The sequence below is a fragment of the Danio aesculapii genome, chromosome 7 (genome assembly GCF_903798145.1).
Source record: "Danio aesculapii chromosome 7, fDanAes4.1, whole genome shotgun sequence".
NCBI lineage: Eukaryota > Metazoa > Chordata > Actinopteri > Cypriniformes > Danionidae > Danio > Danio aesculapii.
This window is the reverse complement of record NC_079441.1, coordinates 66,057,991-66,077,734: the sequence shown is the minus strand read 5'-3', so window position 1 is coordinate 66,077,734 and position 19,744 is coordinate 66,057,991. Positions and strand designations below refer to the sequence as shown.

Sequence of the window (19,744 nt, the reverse complement as noted above, 5' to 3'; positions counted from 1 at the left end):
GTATCGAACCGAACCGTACCGTACCACTTTTTCGGCACCCTTTCGAAAGGGTACTAAAAGGCGGAGCCACACACGCAGCTGAACGCTGCGAAAGGGTACTAAAAGGCGGAGCCACACACGCAGCTGAACGCTGCGAAAGGGTACTAAAAGGCGGAGCCACACACGCAGCTGAACGGTATTGGTTTACAGAGATACGTCATTCGCTTACGCAACAAGCCAGAATGAAAACAAAAAGGCCGCCATGTTTGAAAAACACAGCGAGAGATTTTAGCGGAATTAAAAATACAAATAATAACGAGCCATGGTCGATCTATCTGGGCTCAAACAAACCTTGTCGTCATCTTGATGGACAGCCACAAATCCAAGAAGAAGAGCAGATTTACCCTGTGCCCCGTAGTTTTTTACAAGCCAGTCTGAGGCGCGAGGGGTTTCGCTTTCTTGATAGCGCTCGCGTGCGTCCAACATTATATCTGAAATAACAAACTTGTTGAGCTGATGATAATAACCTGCGCTTGATTATTGACGTGCTTTTGAAACCTGATCCTGTCAGACACTGACAAACGCGAGAGTGAAGCGTGAAGAAACAAAGGAGAAGCCGGGAAAAAAGGAGCACATTATTTTTTCAACAAACGCAAACAAAATGCCATGTTTAACTAACTTATTATCTTCACATTTTGGACTAATATGAACTGGGAATGACGGAATTACTCTCTAACAGAGGCTACATGTGCTGCTGAAGATTACAGACACAGATAAGAGGTTTTCACTGACTGTAGGCTATAATTTCAGTTGTTTTGAACCTAAATACGGGCGAAATGTCTGCTGTGTGTAGTTCTTCTGTATTTGGTAACATATCGGAGACTGTAAGGGGCTGTATGTGTTTATATATGTTCATGTATTTAGTTATTTAATATAATTACAGACGTTACAGTAGGCTGTTTCGCACTGTCTTTGATCTGCAGTTATAATCAACTCATGTTCATTGAAAAGTTAGTAATAAACATTTCTACACAAGTATTTATTTGTGTAAAGCATCTGTTTTGTGAGAAGTGCTTTTCATATGATATGTGAGCGACCCATACAGCTTTATTTTAGACATTTCCTTGAGCTAGAATGACGTCGACTGAAACTTTCTGTCATACACCACGCCCACCAAAAGGGTACCCTTGTTAGTGGAAACGCAAGCCTGATAAAAGTGACCCGTACCAAACCGAACCGTACCGTACCAGTCAGTGGAAACGAGCCATAAGAGGCATTATGAATGTTGAGTTTTAGGATGCACAAATGAATTCCGTAGTAATTCAGTACCTCCCCTGGGACACTTCTATTGACACTTAAAATTTTTCACACAGATCACGTTAGTTTTGAAACTGCCACTATGCTGACACATAGGTATGTGTAGCTCTGCTAAAATGAGCTCAATCTCATTTGAATTTAAAGCAACAGTCACTAAAAATGGCACAGTTTAGATCAATGCCTAAAAGGAGCAGTTATGAAAAGATTTGTAGGGTATTTTGAGCTGAAATTCATATGTACACTCTAGGGACATCAGAGACTTATTTTTACAACATGGTACTCAATGGCTCACCTTGCTTTCGAAGAGGTCTTGCTGTCTGGGCCGAGTTGTGAAAGCACAAAGTGTGGACCTTTGGCACTGTCCGCATCAAAGACATCCATGCTGGCCTCCTCAGCAGAAACTGGCTTCGGTCCGGGCTTCTGTCGCGGGGTACATTTGCGGGCCTTGCGGGGCACTTCAGTGTTGTCGTTGTAGGAGCTGGAGCTCACAATGCTGAAGTTAGACACTGAGTTCTCAATCCAGATGCTGCTGCTCTGCTCCGAGTCGAGAAGCAGCTCATCCTGGCAGGACATGTGGCTGTCATCGAACAGGTCCTCGGGTGGAGGCGAGATGTTGAGGACAGGCCGTTTGGAGGGGGTCATCTGGGTCTGCTGGACACCTTTATCTCGGCCAGAGGGCTTGTTTTCCACAGCCTCCGATTTCCTTCGACTGCTGACATCTCCTGATGAGCCGCTGTCGTGTGCGGTGCTTCGTTCTGATGCTGAGGTGGGAAAAGCACTCCGCGGACTTCCAGAGCTCATAGCAGAAGAGGCGGACGAGGCATCTGTAGTGTGTACAATCAGACAGTTAACAAAGGCATTGGTATCAATGCGAGTCCCAGTTAAATCAAGACATTTGTCATCATTTCTTATTGTCTTTCTTAGTGATAATACTTTACTTGAAGGGGGTGATCATAAGATTGTCATAACTCCTTTATCTATCAATATAAAGGAGATTTTATGACAGCTTTATAACAGCTGTCATGTCATTTTAAATGCAAAGTTGACAATACCTATGTTTCCATCCACCTATTTTTAAGCGCATTTTGGATTAGTGCATAAAAATACTTGATGAAAATGCCAAGATGAGTTTGAAAATGTACATAAAAAGGCGAGTAGGACAAACTTTTTATTTTATAAGAAAAGAATGTGCATCAACTATGATGGAAACACTATTACCGAATAAATGACAATATTCGCAACAAAAAAAGTCATGCGATTTTGTTATAAGGGATCATGTGATGATTAAAATCTGGGTTATTCGATGCACTAATGGACAAACCAGGAGCTGACCACATTGTAAAACATCTGAAATGTTGTTTTAGTCATTCTAAAATGCCTTACCGTTTCAGTATTATTTTAAAGTTATCATTACCTCCAGAGCCTGTGCGCTCCTTGTCTCACACCACCAAACACCACCACTCGTTCTTTGCTTGTTGGCATTATCTTCTAAGGCACAACTGATTTATTAAATAATGAAAAGACTCATGTAGCTTCACCTAGCGCAGCAAATTCCATTTTCGGTTTTGATATTTTGGCACCAGTTTGACTCATTGGATGGAAACAATGGATTATTTGCTAATCTTTTATGCAATATTCTAGTTCTGTGCATATATTTAATTCACATCTTTGGATGAAAACGTAGCTTTTGAGATGCCTTTATTACAACTTGACGTAAACAATCACAGTCTGTGTTTGTCATGACGACTTGCCATTACCAAGACAACATAACCTGTCATAAATCTGTCATAAACATGACTGTCATGAGGCCATTAGAATTGTTAGCATGATTATTTTTCTGATCATTTTTTTTCCCGGTTGAACAAACTGAATTTCTCATAACAATTTCTCATTAAAAGTGTCAAAACTTTGTCAGTCAATTTTATTTGACATCATCATGAATATTCAATTCAATTTGTGCCATTGTAGGTGAGGTAAAAAAAATGACAATCATGGTATTGCAAAACTCATGACACAATTATAATGGCCTCATGACAATCATGTTTATGACAGATTTATGACAAGTTATGTGGTCTTGGTAATGTCAAGATGTCATGACAAAGACAAGTTATGATAAATTTGTCAAGACATCTCAAACAGTGTCAGTTTTGCATTTAAAATGATATAACTGAGCGAATGACACTTAAGGCTGATTTATACTTCTGCGTCGAGTGATCGGTGTGACCCAGGGCGCATGCATTGTGCATAGTCTTGCATTCATACTTCTGCGTGCTGTTTGTGTTGCTCTGCAATAACACTTCTGAAACGCTAGCTGGTAGCAGGTAATGTTATGGTTCTCTGTGTTGAGTTACTTCACAAGTGTTTTGTTTTTTCTGAACACTACCTTAATGCACAAGTAGCTAATGGCCCATTTCCACTGAGTGGTACAGTTCAGTTCAGTATGCTTTTATGGCTATTTCCACTGTCAAAAGGCGTACTGAACCGTACCGTACCATTTTTTCGAAAGGGTACCAAACACGAGAAAGGGTACCAAAAGGTGGAGCTACATGCGCAGCTGAACGCTGATTGGTTACAGAGATACATCACGATCTCGTGGAGCTAGCCAGAATGAAAACAAAGGAAACGGCATGTTTTAAATACGCAGCTGAGACATTACACCGTAATACTACATGCATATAATAACGAGCCATGGTTGACCCGAGCTCAAACAAACCATGTCGTTCTCTTGATGTACAGCCACAAAGCCAAGAAGAACAAAATCTGCCGTGTCCTGTTGTTGTTTTACGAGGCCGTCTAAAAGTGCGAGCGGTTTTGGCTTTCTCCAGGGAGCTTGCGATCGCGTCTATATTTGATATAATAAACTTCTTGAGCTGATGATAGTAACGTGTGTATGATTATTGAAGTGTCTCAGACATCTGATCCTTTCAGAAAAGAAAAGGACAAACGCGAGAGTGAAGCACGAAAAAACAAAGGAGAAGCCCGACAAAACACTGGAGCAAATAGTTTCAGCAACCTGAATCATAAACAAACTGCCATGTTTATCATTACCTCTTGGACTATGATGAACTTGGAATGACAGAATTACTCTCTAACAGAGGTTACATGTGCTGGTGAAGATTACAAACACAGATGAGAGGTTTGCACTGACTGTGGGCTATATTTCGTGTTGTTTTTGAACCTAAATAAGGACTAAATGTCTGTTGTGTGTAGTTTTTCTGTAATTGATAACTATCAGAGACTGTAAGGGTCTGTATGTGTTCATATATGTTGCATTTATTTATTTTATAGCATTGCAGACGTTACAGTAGGCTGTTTCGCACTGTCATTGATCTGCAGTTAAATTATGTTCATTAAAAAGTTAGTAATGAACATTTATACACAAGTATTTATGTGTATAAAGCATCTGATTTGTGAAAAGTGCTTCTCATATGATATGTGAACGACCTGTACTGTACTGTAGACATTTATTCGAGCGAGAATGACGTCGACTGAAACTTTGTCGTATACCAAGCCCACCAAAAGGGTACCCTTGTTAGTGGAAACGCAAGCCTGATAAAGCTGACCCGTACCGTACTGTACCTCTCAGTGGAAACAGGTCATAAAACTCGCTCATTCAGAGGCGGGAACCGGCGGACGTGCACCAACGTTAATCATCAGGTAAACACAAAACAAAAGGAGCTCTGGAGCATCTGGAGCTCCTTCATGGGACTCGACACTTGTAAACACTCGCTCCATTGGGCTCAATGCTCTTAGCACCACCCATGCTCATCACCGCTACCAAACCGACCAATCACAAAGCTTGTGCTATGCATCATTGCGACGTGTAGTTACATTTTTTGAGAGGTGTGCATCAGCCACAGCGAGGGGTATGCGACCGCGTGAAGGCTGCGCCGGACCACAGGCTTGACGCAGAAGTATAAAACAGCCTTTATTGACAGTTGTCATAAGCTTGCATACATTCTAACTTGTATCCATGATGCGTTTTGATTATAAAGGTTTCATGACAGTCTTATCTTTCAAATAGTTTATGTTTTTAATCTTTCACAGAGCATTGTCTATCATTACGACAAAAAAAAGCAGTTGGGATTCTGTGGAAATACATGAACAAACAAAAATAGAGCAAAAACGATCATGCTGAATAACATCTGTGAAAAAAGAAAAACAAGCATTCATGAGTTACTGCAGAGCAGGACATGACATCACTCTCCAAGACATTATGCGCAGCCCGCTAGCCGTAATAATCCTCTAATGTCTTGGGTTTTATTTAGGCATACATTGGTAAATCTACAGTAAATGAGCTCTTGCATATGATACGACCCCTTAAAAACAACAACAAAAAATGTTACATGGCATAGGTTTCAATATTTACTCCAGTTAAGGGTCCAGATGTGTCAAATGATGCAAGCAAATTCTTAAACAAATTTGCACAAATTTTGATGGGAGTGAGCATAGCCACAGAAACAACATAAACCGGTGTCTGACCTATGAAGCAGAAAACTGCAGAGCATTTTGTATGCAGACACTCCCTGCATCAGAGAGAATTTCCTGGAATGAAAACGAGACAACCAATGAGTAATAAATGCCATTGAAATAGATTCAAATGAAGAAGGCTTTGTTTAATTGCATTTGTTTGGATTTGGTGCATCTAAATGGCATTCATTTGCCTTGAAAATCAAACCATACATTTCATTCGAACAACGCAGATGAGGTAGAGCATTCCAATACAACAGATACAGAAAAAGAAACCCGTGGATGAAACCATGGCTTTACGACAACTTGACATAAACAATCATGCCGACTTGACATTACAAAGACAAAATAACCTGTCATAAATCTGTCATAAACATGATTTTCATGGAGCCATTATAAATGTTAGCATAGTTATTTATCTGATGACTTTTTTCAGTGGAACAAAGTGAATTTGTCATTAAAATTTCTAATAAAAATGTCAAAACATCGGCACCAATAGCCTAGTGGTTAAGTGTGCCGTCATATAGCATATATCATGGTGACCCGAGTTCAAATCCCGGCTCGAAGTCCTTTGCCGACCCTTCCTCTATCTCTGCTCCCAATACTTTCCTGTCTGTAACTTCCACTAAAGGTGAAAAACCCCTAAAAAGTCTCAAAACTCAAATAACACTGTCATTATTATTTGATGACATTTAATGACAAATTCAATTTGTGCCCCTGTAGTTGAGGTCAAGAAAAATTACAATCATGCTGTTGTAAATGTCATGACACAATAATAATAATAATAATAATATTAATAATAATAATAATAATAATAATAATAATAATAATAATAATAATAATAATTATTATTATTATTATTATTATTATTATTATTATTCCTTACATTTATATACCGACACTCAAAATGCTTTACATAATTTTGGGGAGAATCTCCTCATCCCCCTCCAGTGTGCAGCATCCACCTGGATGACGTAACAACAGCCATATTGCACCAGACCACACACCAGCTGATTGGTGGAGAGGAGACAGAGTGATAAAGCCAATGGTTAGAAGGCCAGTGGGCAAATTTGGCCAAGACACCGGGGTTAAACCCCTACTTTTTCGAAGGACATCCTGGGATTTTTAAACACCACAGAGAGTCAGGACCTCCACTTAACGTCTCATCCGAAAGACGGTGCTCACTTAGCAGTATAAAGTCCCCATCAATATACTGGGGTGTTGGCACACACACAGACCACAGGTTGAGCGCCCCTTGCTGGTCTCACTAACGCCACTTCTGGCAGCAACCTAGTTTTCCCATGTGGTCTCCCATCTAGGTACTGACCCTGCTTAGCTTCAGAGGCGACCATGTGAGAGTTGCAGAGAGCTAGCTGCTGATAATGGCCTCATGACAATCATGTTTATGACAGGTTTATGACAAGGTTTTGGTGATGTCATGACAAAGGGAAGTTTTGATGTATTTGTCAAGACATCTCAAACACTTTTGCACTTAAAATGACATAACTTTGCAAATGACACTTAATGACAGTTCCCATACAACAGATACAGAAAAAGAAACTCGTGACATAATCTTTGGCACAACCGTTTCAAACGATTTATTTCTGATTTTAAATACAAAACATGCATTTTCAAGAGAAACAAATCACTGAAATATTCAATTCAATTCAATTCACCTTTATTTGTATAGTGCTTGTACAATGTATATTGTGTCAAAGCAGCTTCACATAGAAGATCATAGTAAATCTAGTTGCCAGTTATAAATCTTTCTTCATTTCCTCATTACAACACCTTTAAAAGTCACATCTACTAAAACCGACAAGCTTACAATCAAGCGGCTTTATTAATCTTTTATTTAAATGGTGAAAACATTAAATTAAGATTTTTTTTTCATCAAGGAAAAACAGTGTGGGCTTCTATTGACCACATCTGATGGGCTCCATGTACAGTATGTGCACTGATGAAGGTATACGTCTGATTAAAAGCCCAAATCAAAGCTGTCAAAACACCTTTAAAAGTGATTGTGACTCTTCTAAATACTGAGATTTAATACGAGTTACTTTCACAAAGTATGTTGTAACTTTTACATACACATTTTTGTCATCAGGGAGAAAAAAATAAGAGAATATATGAAATATAAGTCCATGGATTGACAACAGCAGTGAATTTGATGTATTAAACAAACTGAAACTCTAAGGGCTCTATTTTGCCGATCCATGCGCAAAGTGCAAAGCACAAAGTGCAAAGCGCAGGGCGCAGGGCGCAAACGCATTAAGAGCGTGTCAGAATCCACTTTTGCTATTTTAAGGACGAAAAATCTGCTTTGCGCCGTGGTGCATGGTCTAACAGGGTTGAGCTTATTCTCTTAATGAGTTATAGGTGTGTTTTGAGAATAGACCAATCAGAGTCTCATCTCCCATTCCCTTTAAGAGCCAGTTGTGCCACTCCATAGTGCATTTGCTATTTACATGACGGACTTTGAAAGTGGAAAAACTGAACACTTCACTAGAGAGAAAACAGTTAAACAGAGCATCTACAGCGCGAGAATGAAAGATGAGCCTCTTCATTATTTACTTTCGCTTTCACTCTCGTGGATAGGGAAACTTCTTGTACGCACAGACATCTATTAGCCTATACATAATTATTTTTGTTTATTAATCGCAAAAGATTGGTTTCAAAACTATTTCTAAATTCAGTTCTAATTTCCACCAAACTAATAAATGAACAATAATAACGAAGTGTGTTCAAAAAACTGAGTTATATCCAAATGCACATGCTGTGCCCCATATGTCTTAAACCTGACAGGTGGACAAATATAAGCTTGTTTTTAATAAAATGAATATAAATATGCATATAATGAATAATACTGCTAATAATGATAACATTATACAAAAGCAAATTGTTATGAATAAACTGAAAAAGCCCCCCGAGATGAAGAAGGCATGAATGTATGGTTTTTATATTTATGTAGGCTAGAAAATAATATGTTTTGTAATATTTTAATCTTTTAATTCTTTTTCATTTGTAAAGATATTTGCGTTTTGCTGTACAACCTGTGTGTATTAAGCAATGTGTAAGCGAGGCGGAGCTTTTATCTGGTCTATTGAACCGTCTATTTAAGTTCCTCAAAATAGCAACGCGCCAGCAAGGCGCCTCAACACACCTCCTTTTCTAGACCAGAAAGCCTATGGGCGCACATATAAGCGCAAATGCATTTGCCATTTAGACAGCGTGGTGCAAAACGTCAAAACGACTCTTGTGCCAAAGCTGAAACTAGCAAACAACAATTGCGTTGGGACTTGCGCCGCATTGCGCCGGGTGTATGATAGGGCCCTATATGTTGCTATATCAAAGCAACCTTACGAAATTCTGCAGAATATACATGAATCAGCAGAAACAAAAAGATCTGGATTATATTTATTTGTTGGTAATTTTTAACAGAATGCTCAGAAACAGTGTCAAATTACCTTGTCAGGTATAAGCTGTGGAATAACATTACATAAAAAAACAACCATCATCAGTCTCATGACAGTGCTGTTTACATTTGGAAGACTAGTCTAGACTAATCTGGCTGCATTCTAGTCCTCCCGCAGTCCAGTCTTGCCATTCCAAATGCTCAAACACGTGGGAATAATGCCCTGTTGCAACAAGCAGCATTAACATTACTAACAGCGTTTCGCAACTTCCTTAATTCTTTAGACGGCGGCTCATGATTAAAAACATTCTGAAAGATTCTGAAAGGCAGCAGAAACTTCATTGTGACTCTTTTAATTATTAAAATAATCAGCCATTTGTTTACAGGGCAGAATTTGTTTTAAAATTAAATTTCCAAAACTGGCAACGAGGTGGCGCAGTGGGTAGCGCTGTCGCCTCACAGCAAGAAGGTCACTGGTTCGAGCCTCGGCTGGGTCAGTTGGCATTTCTGTGTGGAGTTTGCATGTTCTCCCAATGTTCGCATAGGTTTCCTCAGGGTGCTCCGGTTTTCCCCACAAGTCCAAAGACATGCGGTAATGGTGAATTGGGTTAGCTAAAATTGTACATAGTGTATGTGTGTGAATGAGTGTGTATGGATGTTTGTAGCTGGAAGGCCATCTGCTGCGTAAAAACATATGCTGGATAAGTTGGCGGTTCATTCCGCTGTGGCTACCCTAGATTAATAAAGGGACTAAGCCGAAAAGAAAATGAATGAATGAATTTCCAAAACTGATGCTTTTAGATTGGAAATAGGAAACAATACTGCTTCAATTGTATACTGCTTAAACTTGATTTACAGCAAGTGTAATATGCACACATGGTTTTTCAGTACAGTACAGTTGTGTACATGTTAGTTCAGGTGGAGTAACATCAACACTGTTATTGAACTGGGTCACACTTTATTTTGATGGTCCGTTTGTTGAATTAAGTTCCATTCATTCATTAATCTATTCATCCCATCCATCCATCCACTCATATAACAACACAAACATCTATCTGTTTATTCATCCATCCATCCATACTCAAATACAAACATTCATCTATTTGTTCATCCATTCATCCATCCACCAACACAAATCATCCATCTATTTATTCATCCATCCATCCACTCATACACCAACAACTATCCATTCATTTATTCATCTATTCATCCATCCATACACCAACAAACATCCATCCATCCACTCATACAACAACACAAACATCCATCCATCCACTCATCCATTCATTTATTCATCTATTCATCCATCCATCCATCCATCCATCCTCAAATACAAACATTCATCTATTTATTCATCCATTCATCCATCCACCAACACAAATCATCCATCTATTTATTCATCCATTCATCCACTCATACACAAACAAAACTATCCATTCATTTATTCATCTATTTATCCATCCATACACCAACAAACATCCATCCATCCACTCATACAACAACACAAACATCCATCCATTTATTTATCCATCCATCCACTCATCCATCCACTCATCCATCCATTTATTCATCTATTCATCCATCCATCCATCCATTCATACTCAAATACAAACATTCATCTATTTATTCATCCATTCATCCATCCACCAACACAAATCATCCATCTATTTATTCATCCATTCATCCACACATACACAAACACAACTATCCATTCATTTATTCATCTATTCATCCATCCATACACCAACAAACATCCATCCACTCATACAACAACACAAACATCCATCCATCCATCCATCCATCCATCCATCCACTCATCCATCCATTTATTCATCTATTCATCCATCCATCCATCCATCCATCCATTCATACTCAAATACGAACATTCATCTATTTATTCATCCATCCACCAACACAAATCATCCATCTATTTATTCATCCATTCATCCACTCATACACAAACACAACTATCCATTCATTTATTCATCTATTCATCCATCCATACACCAACAAACATCCATCCACTCATACAACAACACAAACATCCATCCATTTATTTATCCATCCATCCATCCATCCATTTATTCATCTATTCATCCATCCATCCATTCATACTCAAATACAAACATTCATCTATTTATTCATCCATTCATCCATCCACCAACACAAATCATCCATCTATTTATTCATCCATCCATCCACTCACACACCAACACAACTATCCATCCATTTATTCATCTATTCATCCATCCATACACCAACAAACATCCATCCATCCACTCATACAACACAAACATCCATCTATTTATTCATCCATCCATCCACTCATACACCAACACAACTATCCATTTATTCATCTATTCATCCATCCATCCATCCATCCATCCACTCATCCATCTATCCATCCATCCATCCACTCATACACCAACACAAACATCCATCTATTAATTTATCCATCCATCCACTCATAAACCAACCCAAACACCCATCCATCTATCATCCATCAATCCATCCATTCACCCATCCACCCACTTACACACCAACCCAACCATTCTCTCATCTATCCATCAACTCCTATAACTACCCATCCATCAATCCCTCAGCATGAACACCAAACCACATCCATGCTCCATCTTTCTCTCTGTCCATCCACCCACCCATAATCCCTCCATTATCCATACATCCATCCACACACCACTCCAAAGACTCATCTGTCCATCGGTCTTTCATCCAATAATTTGTCCATCCACTTAAAACATCAGTCAAAGGAGACAGTTGAACAGTGGGCTGAAACAATTGGCCAGTTTGTCATCGGATACAGCGACATTTGAGTCATCTGCTCCTCTGTTTGTGCAGAATTGTTAATGAAATTAATTGAAACCCTGTTCTGACGGGGGACTACAAAGAGTTTTTCATTACGCATTATGTTGCAACCTCTTGGCAGGCACGCAACAATACAGACTCTGAAACACACTCTTCACGCTCTTTCAGGAGACTGAACGTGGAAGCAAATCATCTTTCTACTGTACGTACAAAGCCTCCGAACATCTATCTATTTATTCATCCATCCATCCACTTATACAACACAAACATCCATCTATTCATCCATCCACTTATACAACACAAACATCCGACTATTAATTCATCCATCCACTTATACAGCACACACACCCATCTATTAATTCATCCATCCATCCACTTATACAACACACACACCCATCTATTAATTCATCCATCCATTTACTTATACAACACAAACATCCATCTATTTATTTATACATCCATCCACTTATACAGCACAAACATCCGACTATTAATTCATCCATCCATCCACTTATACAACACACACACCCATCTATTAATTCATCCATCCATCCACTTATACAACACAAACATCCATCTATTTATTTATACATCCATCCACTTATACAACATAAACATCCATCTATTAATTCATCCATCCATCCACTTATACAACACAAACATCCATCTATTAATTTATACATCCATCCACTTATACAGCACAAACATCTGACTATTAATTCATCCATCCATCCACTTATACAACACACACACCCTTCTATTAATTCATCCATCCATCCACTTATAAAACACAAACATCCATCTATTAATTCATCCATCTATTTATTTATACATCCATCCACTCATACAACACAAACATCCATCTATTTATTCATCCAACCATCCATCCACTTATACAACACAAACATCCATCTATTTATTTATACATCCATCATCTTATACAACATAAACATCCATCTATTAATTCATCCATCCATCCACTTATACAACACAAACATCCATCTATTAATTTATACATCCATCCACTTATACAGCACAAACATCTGACTATTAATTCATCCATCCATCCACTTATACAACACACACACCCTTCTATTAATTCATCCATCCATCCACTTATAAAACACAAACATCCATCTATTAATTCATCCATCTATTTATTTATACATCCATCCACTCATACAACACAAACATCCATCTATTTATTCATCCAACCATCCATCCACTTATACAACACAAACATCCATCTATTTATTCATCCATCTATCCACTTATACAACACAAACATCCATCTATTTATTCATCCATCCATCCACTTATACAACACAAACATCCATCTATTCATCCATCCACTCATACAACACAAACATCCATCTATTTATTCATCCATCCATCCACTCATACAACACAAACATCCATCTATTTATTCATCCATCCATCCACTTATACAACACAAACATCCATCTATTAATTCATCCATCCATCCACTTATACAACACAAACATCCATCTATTTATTCATCCATCCATCCACTTATACAACACAAACATCCATCTATTCATCCGTCCACTCATACGACACTAACATCCATCTATTTATTCATCCATCCATCCACTTATACAACACAAACATCCATCTATTTATTCATCCATCCATCCACTTATACAACACAAACATACATCTATTCATCCATCCACTGATACAACACTAACATCCATCTATTTATTCATCCATCCATCCACTTATACAACACAAACATCCATCTATTTATTCATCTATCCATCCACTCATACAACACAAACATCCATCTATTTATTCATCCATCCATCCACTCATACAACACAAACATCCATCTATTTATTCATCCATCCATCCACTTATACAACACAAACATCCATCTATTCATCCATCCACTTATACAACACAAACATCCATCAATTTATTCATCCATCCATCCACTTATACAACACAAACATCCATCTATTAATTCATCCATCCATCCACTTATACAACACAAACATCCATCTATTAATTCATCCATCCATCCACTTTTACAACACAAAATACAACACAAACATCCATCTAATTATTCATCCATCCATCCACTTATACAACACAAACATCCATCTATTTATTCATCCATCCATCCATCCACTTATACAACACAAACATCCATCTATTTATTCATCCATCCATCCACTCATACAACACAAACATCCATCTATTTATTCATCCATCCATCCACTCATACAACACAAACATCCATCTATTTATTCATCCATCCATCCACTTATACAACACAAACATCCATCTATTCATCCATCCACTTATACAACACAAACATCCATCAATTTATTCATCCATCCATCCACTTATACAACACAAACATCCATCTATTAATTCATCCATCCATCCACTTATACAACACAAACATCCATCTATTAATTCATCCATCCATCCACTTATACAACACAAACATCCATCTATTAATTCATCCATCCATCCACTTATACAACACAAACATCCATCTATTAATTCATCCATCCATCCACTTTTACAACACAAAATACAACACAAACATCCATCTAATTATTCATCCATCCATCCACTTATACAACACAAACATCCATCTATTTATTCATCCATCCATCCACTTATACAACATAAACATCCATCTATTTATTCATCCATCCATCCACTCATACAACACAAACATCCATCTATTTATTCATCCATCCATCCACTCATACAACACAAACATCCATCTATTTATTCATCCATCCATCCACTTATACAACACAAACATACATCTATTAATTCATCCATCCATCCACTTATACAACACAAACATACATCTATTAATTCATCCATCCATCCACTTATACAACACAAACATACATCTATTAATTCATCCATCCATCTATTAATTCATCCATCTATCCACTTATACAACACAAAATACAACACAAACATCCATCTATTTATTCATCCATCCATCCACTTATACAACACAAACATCCATCTATTTATTCATCCATCCATCCACTTATACACCAACACAACTATCCATCCATTTATTCATCTATTCATCCATCCATCCATCCATCCTCAAATACAAACATTCAACCATTTATTCATCCAGACTTGGTTAGACTTGGAGACACCTGACAGAGTAATAGCAAATTTGAAAGTAATCTTCACTGAAAGAAATGCTGTTGATGATGTTGGGCCTACATGAAGGAATTAAGTTAACTTATTAGTTTTTACAAACTGAAGTGGATTGAACATAAAACAATGAGGTTTCAAGAATTGTGTTGTTTCAGCTCAATTTAAATAAGTAGATTGAACAAACATTCATTCATTCATTTTCGGCTTAGTTCCTTTATTAATCAGGGGTCGTCACAGCGGAATGACCACCAACTTATCCAGCATATGTTTTACGCAGCAGATGCCCTTCCATCTGCAACCCATCACTGGGAAACACCCATACACTCTCATTCACACACATACACTACGGCCAATTTGTTCAATTCATTTATAGCGCATGTCTTTGGACAGTGGGGGAAACTGGAGCACCCGGAAGAAACCCACACCAACACGGGGAAAACATGCAAACTCCACATAGAAATGCCAACTGACTCAGGGAAAAAGTTAGACAAACCCAACAAGTTCAAATACAAAGGATTAATAGTGATCCAGGGTACACAAGTATGATATATTGTGAAGGGCTGCACAAGACGATGGCCATAGGAGGGCCATAGGTCGTGCCCAACTGAGCCTGGTTTCTCTCAAGGTTTTGTAATTCTTCACTTTAGCCAATTGGTGAAGTTTTTTCCTCGCCGCTGTCGCCACTGGCTTGCATGGTTTGGGATCTGTAGAGCTGCGCATCGATGGATTCGCTCTTCAGGGTTTGGACTCTTAGTAGTCATTATTACCCACACTGAACTGAGCTAAACTGAACTGAACTTAAACACTGAAAACTGAACAGACACGGTGTCAATTTACTATGATCTTTTATGTGAAGCTGCGTTGACACAATCTACATTGTATAAGCGCTATACAAATAAAGGTGAATTGAATTGAATATGCAGGAATCACAGATGTAAATTGAATACACTTGAAGACCTTTGTGCTGTCTTACAATGAATATAGTAAATATAGGTTAAAGTGTCGCTGATGTAACTGGTTAAAACTGGTCTTATAAGAACAATTAACCACACTTACACTCACCGGCCCCTTTATTAGGTACACCAGTCCAACTGCTCGTTTACACAAACTTCTAATCAGCCAATCACATGGCAGCAACTCAATGCATTTAGGCATGTAGACATGGTCAAGACGATCTGCTGCAGTTTGAACCGAGCATCAGAATAGGGAAGAAAGGTGATTTAAGTGACTTTGAATGTAGCATGGTTGTTGGTGCCAGACGGGCTCTGAGAATTTCAGAAACTGCTGATCTACTGGGATTTTCACGCACAACCATCTCTAGTGTTTACAGAGAATGGTCTGAAAAAGAGAAAATATCCAATGAGCGGCAGTTCTGTGGGCGCAAATGCCTTGTTGATGCCAGAGGTCAGAGGAGAATGGCCAGACTGGTTCCAGCTGATAGAAAGACAACAGTAACTCCAATAAGCACTCGTTAAAACTGAGGTATGCAGAAAAGCATCAAGGATTCAGGCTGGTGGTGGTGGTTTAATGGTGTGGGGGATATTTTCTTGGCATATTTTGGGTCCATTAGTACCAATTGAGCATCATGTCAACGCCACAGTCTACCCGAGTATTGTTGCTGACCATGTCCATCTCTTTATGACCCCAGTGTACCCCATTCGTCTGATGGCTACTTCCAGCAGAATAACACACCATGTCATAAAGTGCAAATCATCTCAGGCTGGTTTCTTGAACATGACAATGAGTTCACTGTACTCAAATGGCCTCCACAGTCACCAGAGCTCAATCTAATAGAGCACCTTTAGGATGTGGTGGAACGGGAGATTTCCATAATGGATGTGCAGCCGACAAATCTGCAGCAACTGCGAGATGCTATCATGTCAATATGGACTAAAATCTCTGAGGAATATTTCTAGTAACTTGTTGAATCTATGCCACGAAGGAAAAGGGGTCCAACCCGTTACTAGTAAGGTGTACCTAATAAAGTGGCCGGTGAGTGTAGTTGTGCTCTGACTTTGATGATTAAAAGGGCTAACTCACAATCATTCTTTCTGTTTTTATTAAGTGGAGACACATACCACATACATCACTCGACTCTTTATTTAGCCCCAAATGAAGAATGAAAAAGAAGCTAGTGTGAAGCATATCGATGTCTGTAAATGCTATAACGCATCAGTTAGTGAGCGTAGAGATGACAGCAAATCCATTAGGATGTTATAAATAAACACACATACAGCTGAAGTCAGAATTATTTGCCCTCCTGTGATTTTCTTTAAATATTTCCCAAGCAATGTTTAACAGCGAGGAATTTTCACAGTATTTCCAATAATATTTTTTCTTCTGGAGAAAGTCTTATTTGTTTTATTTTGGCTAGAATAAAAGCAGTTTTAAATTTTTTTTAAACAAAATTTATTAGCCCCCTTAAGCAGTTTCTTATTGATAGTCTACAGAACAAACCATTATTATATAATGACTTGCCTAATTACCTTAACTTGCCTAATTAACCTAGTAAGCCTTTAAATGTCACTTTAAGCTGTACTGAAGTATCTTGAAAAATATCTAGTAAATATTATGTACTGTCATCATGGCAAAGATAAAATAAACCAGTTATTAGAAATGAGTTACTAAAACGATTAAAGTATGTTTAGAAATGTGTTCAACAGAAATTGGGGGAAAATATACAGGGGGGCTAATAATTCAGGAGGGCTAATAATTCTGACTTCAACTATAAATGGCCCCTGCAGAGGCCAAAGCATCTAAATTATGAATTAAGGTATATCATGCTTTGGAAAATCAGTGGTGCATGACCCCTTTTGATTCATTATCCTCCATGTTTATGACCGCACTGTACTCTTTACTCGGCAAACGGCCAACTTAACACAGCAACCTGAGTGTGTTGTGTTATACTGAGCCCTCAGAGCTTTCACTATTGATAGAAACTGTAACACAAGCCAACAGGAGCCCTGAGGGACCAAACTAAAATCTAATCTGAATTCACCAATGGAGGGCACACGTTCCTACAGGGGAGCTGTGAGAAAATTAGAGCTTTATTGATTTAGGCAGCACAAATCTTGACTCTTGAATCTGAGGAAAAACAAACATTGAAATTCAATTTGACTGAAAAAAAGTTTTAAAATAATAGTAACAGAATCATGATGCTTCATTTGGGTCAAGTGAACTAACCCGAACACAGCTGCATATTGTACATAACTGCACACTTCAGTTCATATGTTTGTTCAGTTACTAAGTGCATTTCTGCTACAAAAATGAGTAATTGTCCCCCCTAAAGTACTTTTTCTCTTCCTTTTATTTCAAAATTAAGTTTTTTACTTGTTTCCCCTAAGATTGAGTTTACATCTCGTTTACAAATTTGTCTTTTCACCCCTAAAAATTCTTTTTAAATCTAAAAATTCTGATCTTTTTAACAGAATTCTAGGTTTACATATGACAGCTCCACCTTTTTTGTTGTTGTTGTCTCAGACTTTGCAAGCCTTTTTTTATTTTCATTGGATATAGTGGTGTATTTCTTACAATTTCTGAAAACAGTCATATTTGTGAGATAAATAGCCATTTATAAATAATGTTTTATTAATTGTTTGTTTCAATAAGCTTCCATAAGTTGATTGCATTAAATTGAATTGCGTTGATTTGCATTAAAAATATGAAGAACCTCAATATAACGCTTCATTTAAACTGTAAGTTAACTGAAAGAAAACTCTGACTTTAGGTCATATTATGAATGATTTAAAAAATGCAATCAGGGCTTTGGGGGAAAAGGTATGTTTTTGACATTGCAAACATTTAACTGGGAGTACAGAAGAAGAGATTGATACTGTAAATGGCAAAAACATGAAAAGTCATGGGTTAGAGATAAGGGTTAGAGATGAGATGGAGACAAAACAAAACTAAACAAATTAAACAAACTAAATGGAAATAATAACGAAACCGAACAAAAAGCAGAATAAAAACAAAGCATTTTTTAAAATTATTAATAAAGGGAAAAATTAAATTAAATTAAAGCTAAAACAAAACAAAACAATAAATAAATAATTTTTATTTATTAATTAATTTAATTAATACTTTTTTTATTTATTTATATTTATTTATTAAATTCTAAATAAAGTGAATACTAAAAAAAACTAAATGAAGCAAAAGACAACTAAGAAAAAAAACTAAGAAAAAACAACTAAGCAAAAAAGGGAAAAACATAAAACAAAACAAAAAAAGCAAAAACAAAATAAAGCAAAAACAAAACAAACAAAACAAACAAAAAACTACGCAAAAAATTAAGAAAAAACAACAACAAAAAATACAAAACAAATACAAAACAAAAAAGCAAAAAAGTGAAAAACAAAACAAAGAAAAAATTAAGCAAGCAATAAAATAAACAATAAAAAAACAAAAGAGCAAAAAATAAAAGTTAAAAACAAAAACAAAATAAAGCAAAAACAGAACAAAAAAACTAATTGAAAAACAAAACCAAAATAAAGCAAAAAAGTAAAAAAGTGAAAAACAAAGCAGAAAAAAATAGAAAAATAAAAGCAAAATAAATCAAAAGCAAAAACAAAACAA

General features: G+C 37.3%; 1 protein-coding gene across 6 annotated transcripts in view; it reads right to left on the bottom strand.

Moving 5' to 3' along the window:
• The window catches only part of nfat5b (nuclear factor of activated T cells 5b), a 106,953-nt gene that overhangs the window by 19,323 nt on the left and 67,886 nt on the right, over positions 1-19,744 (bottom strand). For 5 of the 6 annotated variants that reach the window (XM_056462372.1, XM_056462374.1, XM_056462373.1 and 2 more), the window contains exon 3: positions 1,589-2,120. In XM_056462372.1, coding sequence (XP_056318347.1) covers positions 1,589-2,120 — 532 coding nt within the window. Of the gene's footprint in view, positions 1-1,588; positions 2,121-5,778; positions 5,870-19,744 lie in introns of those variants that run through there. The other variant, XM_056462377.1, reaches the window with a different exon arrangement.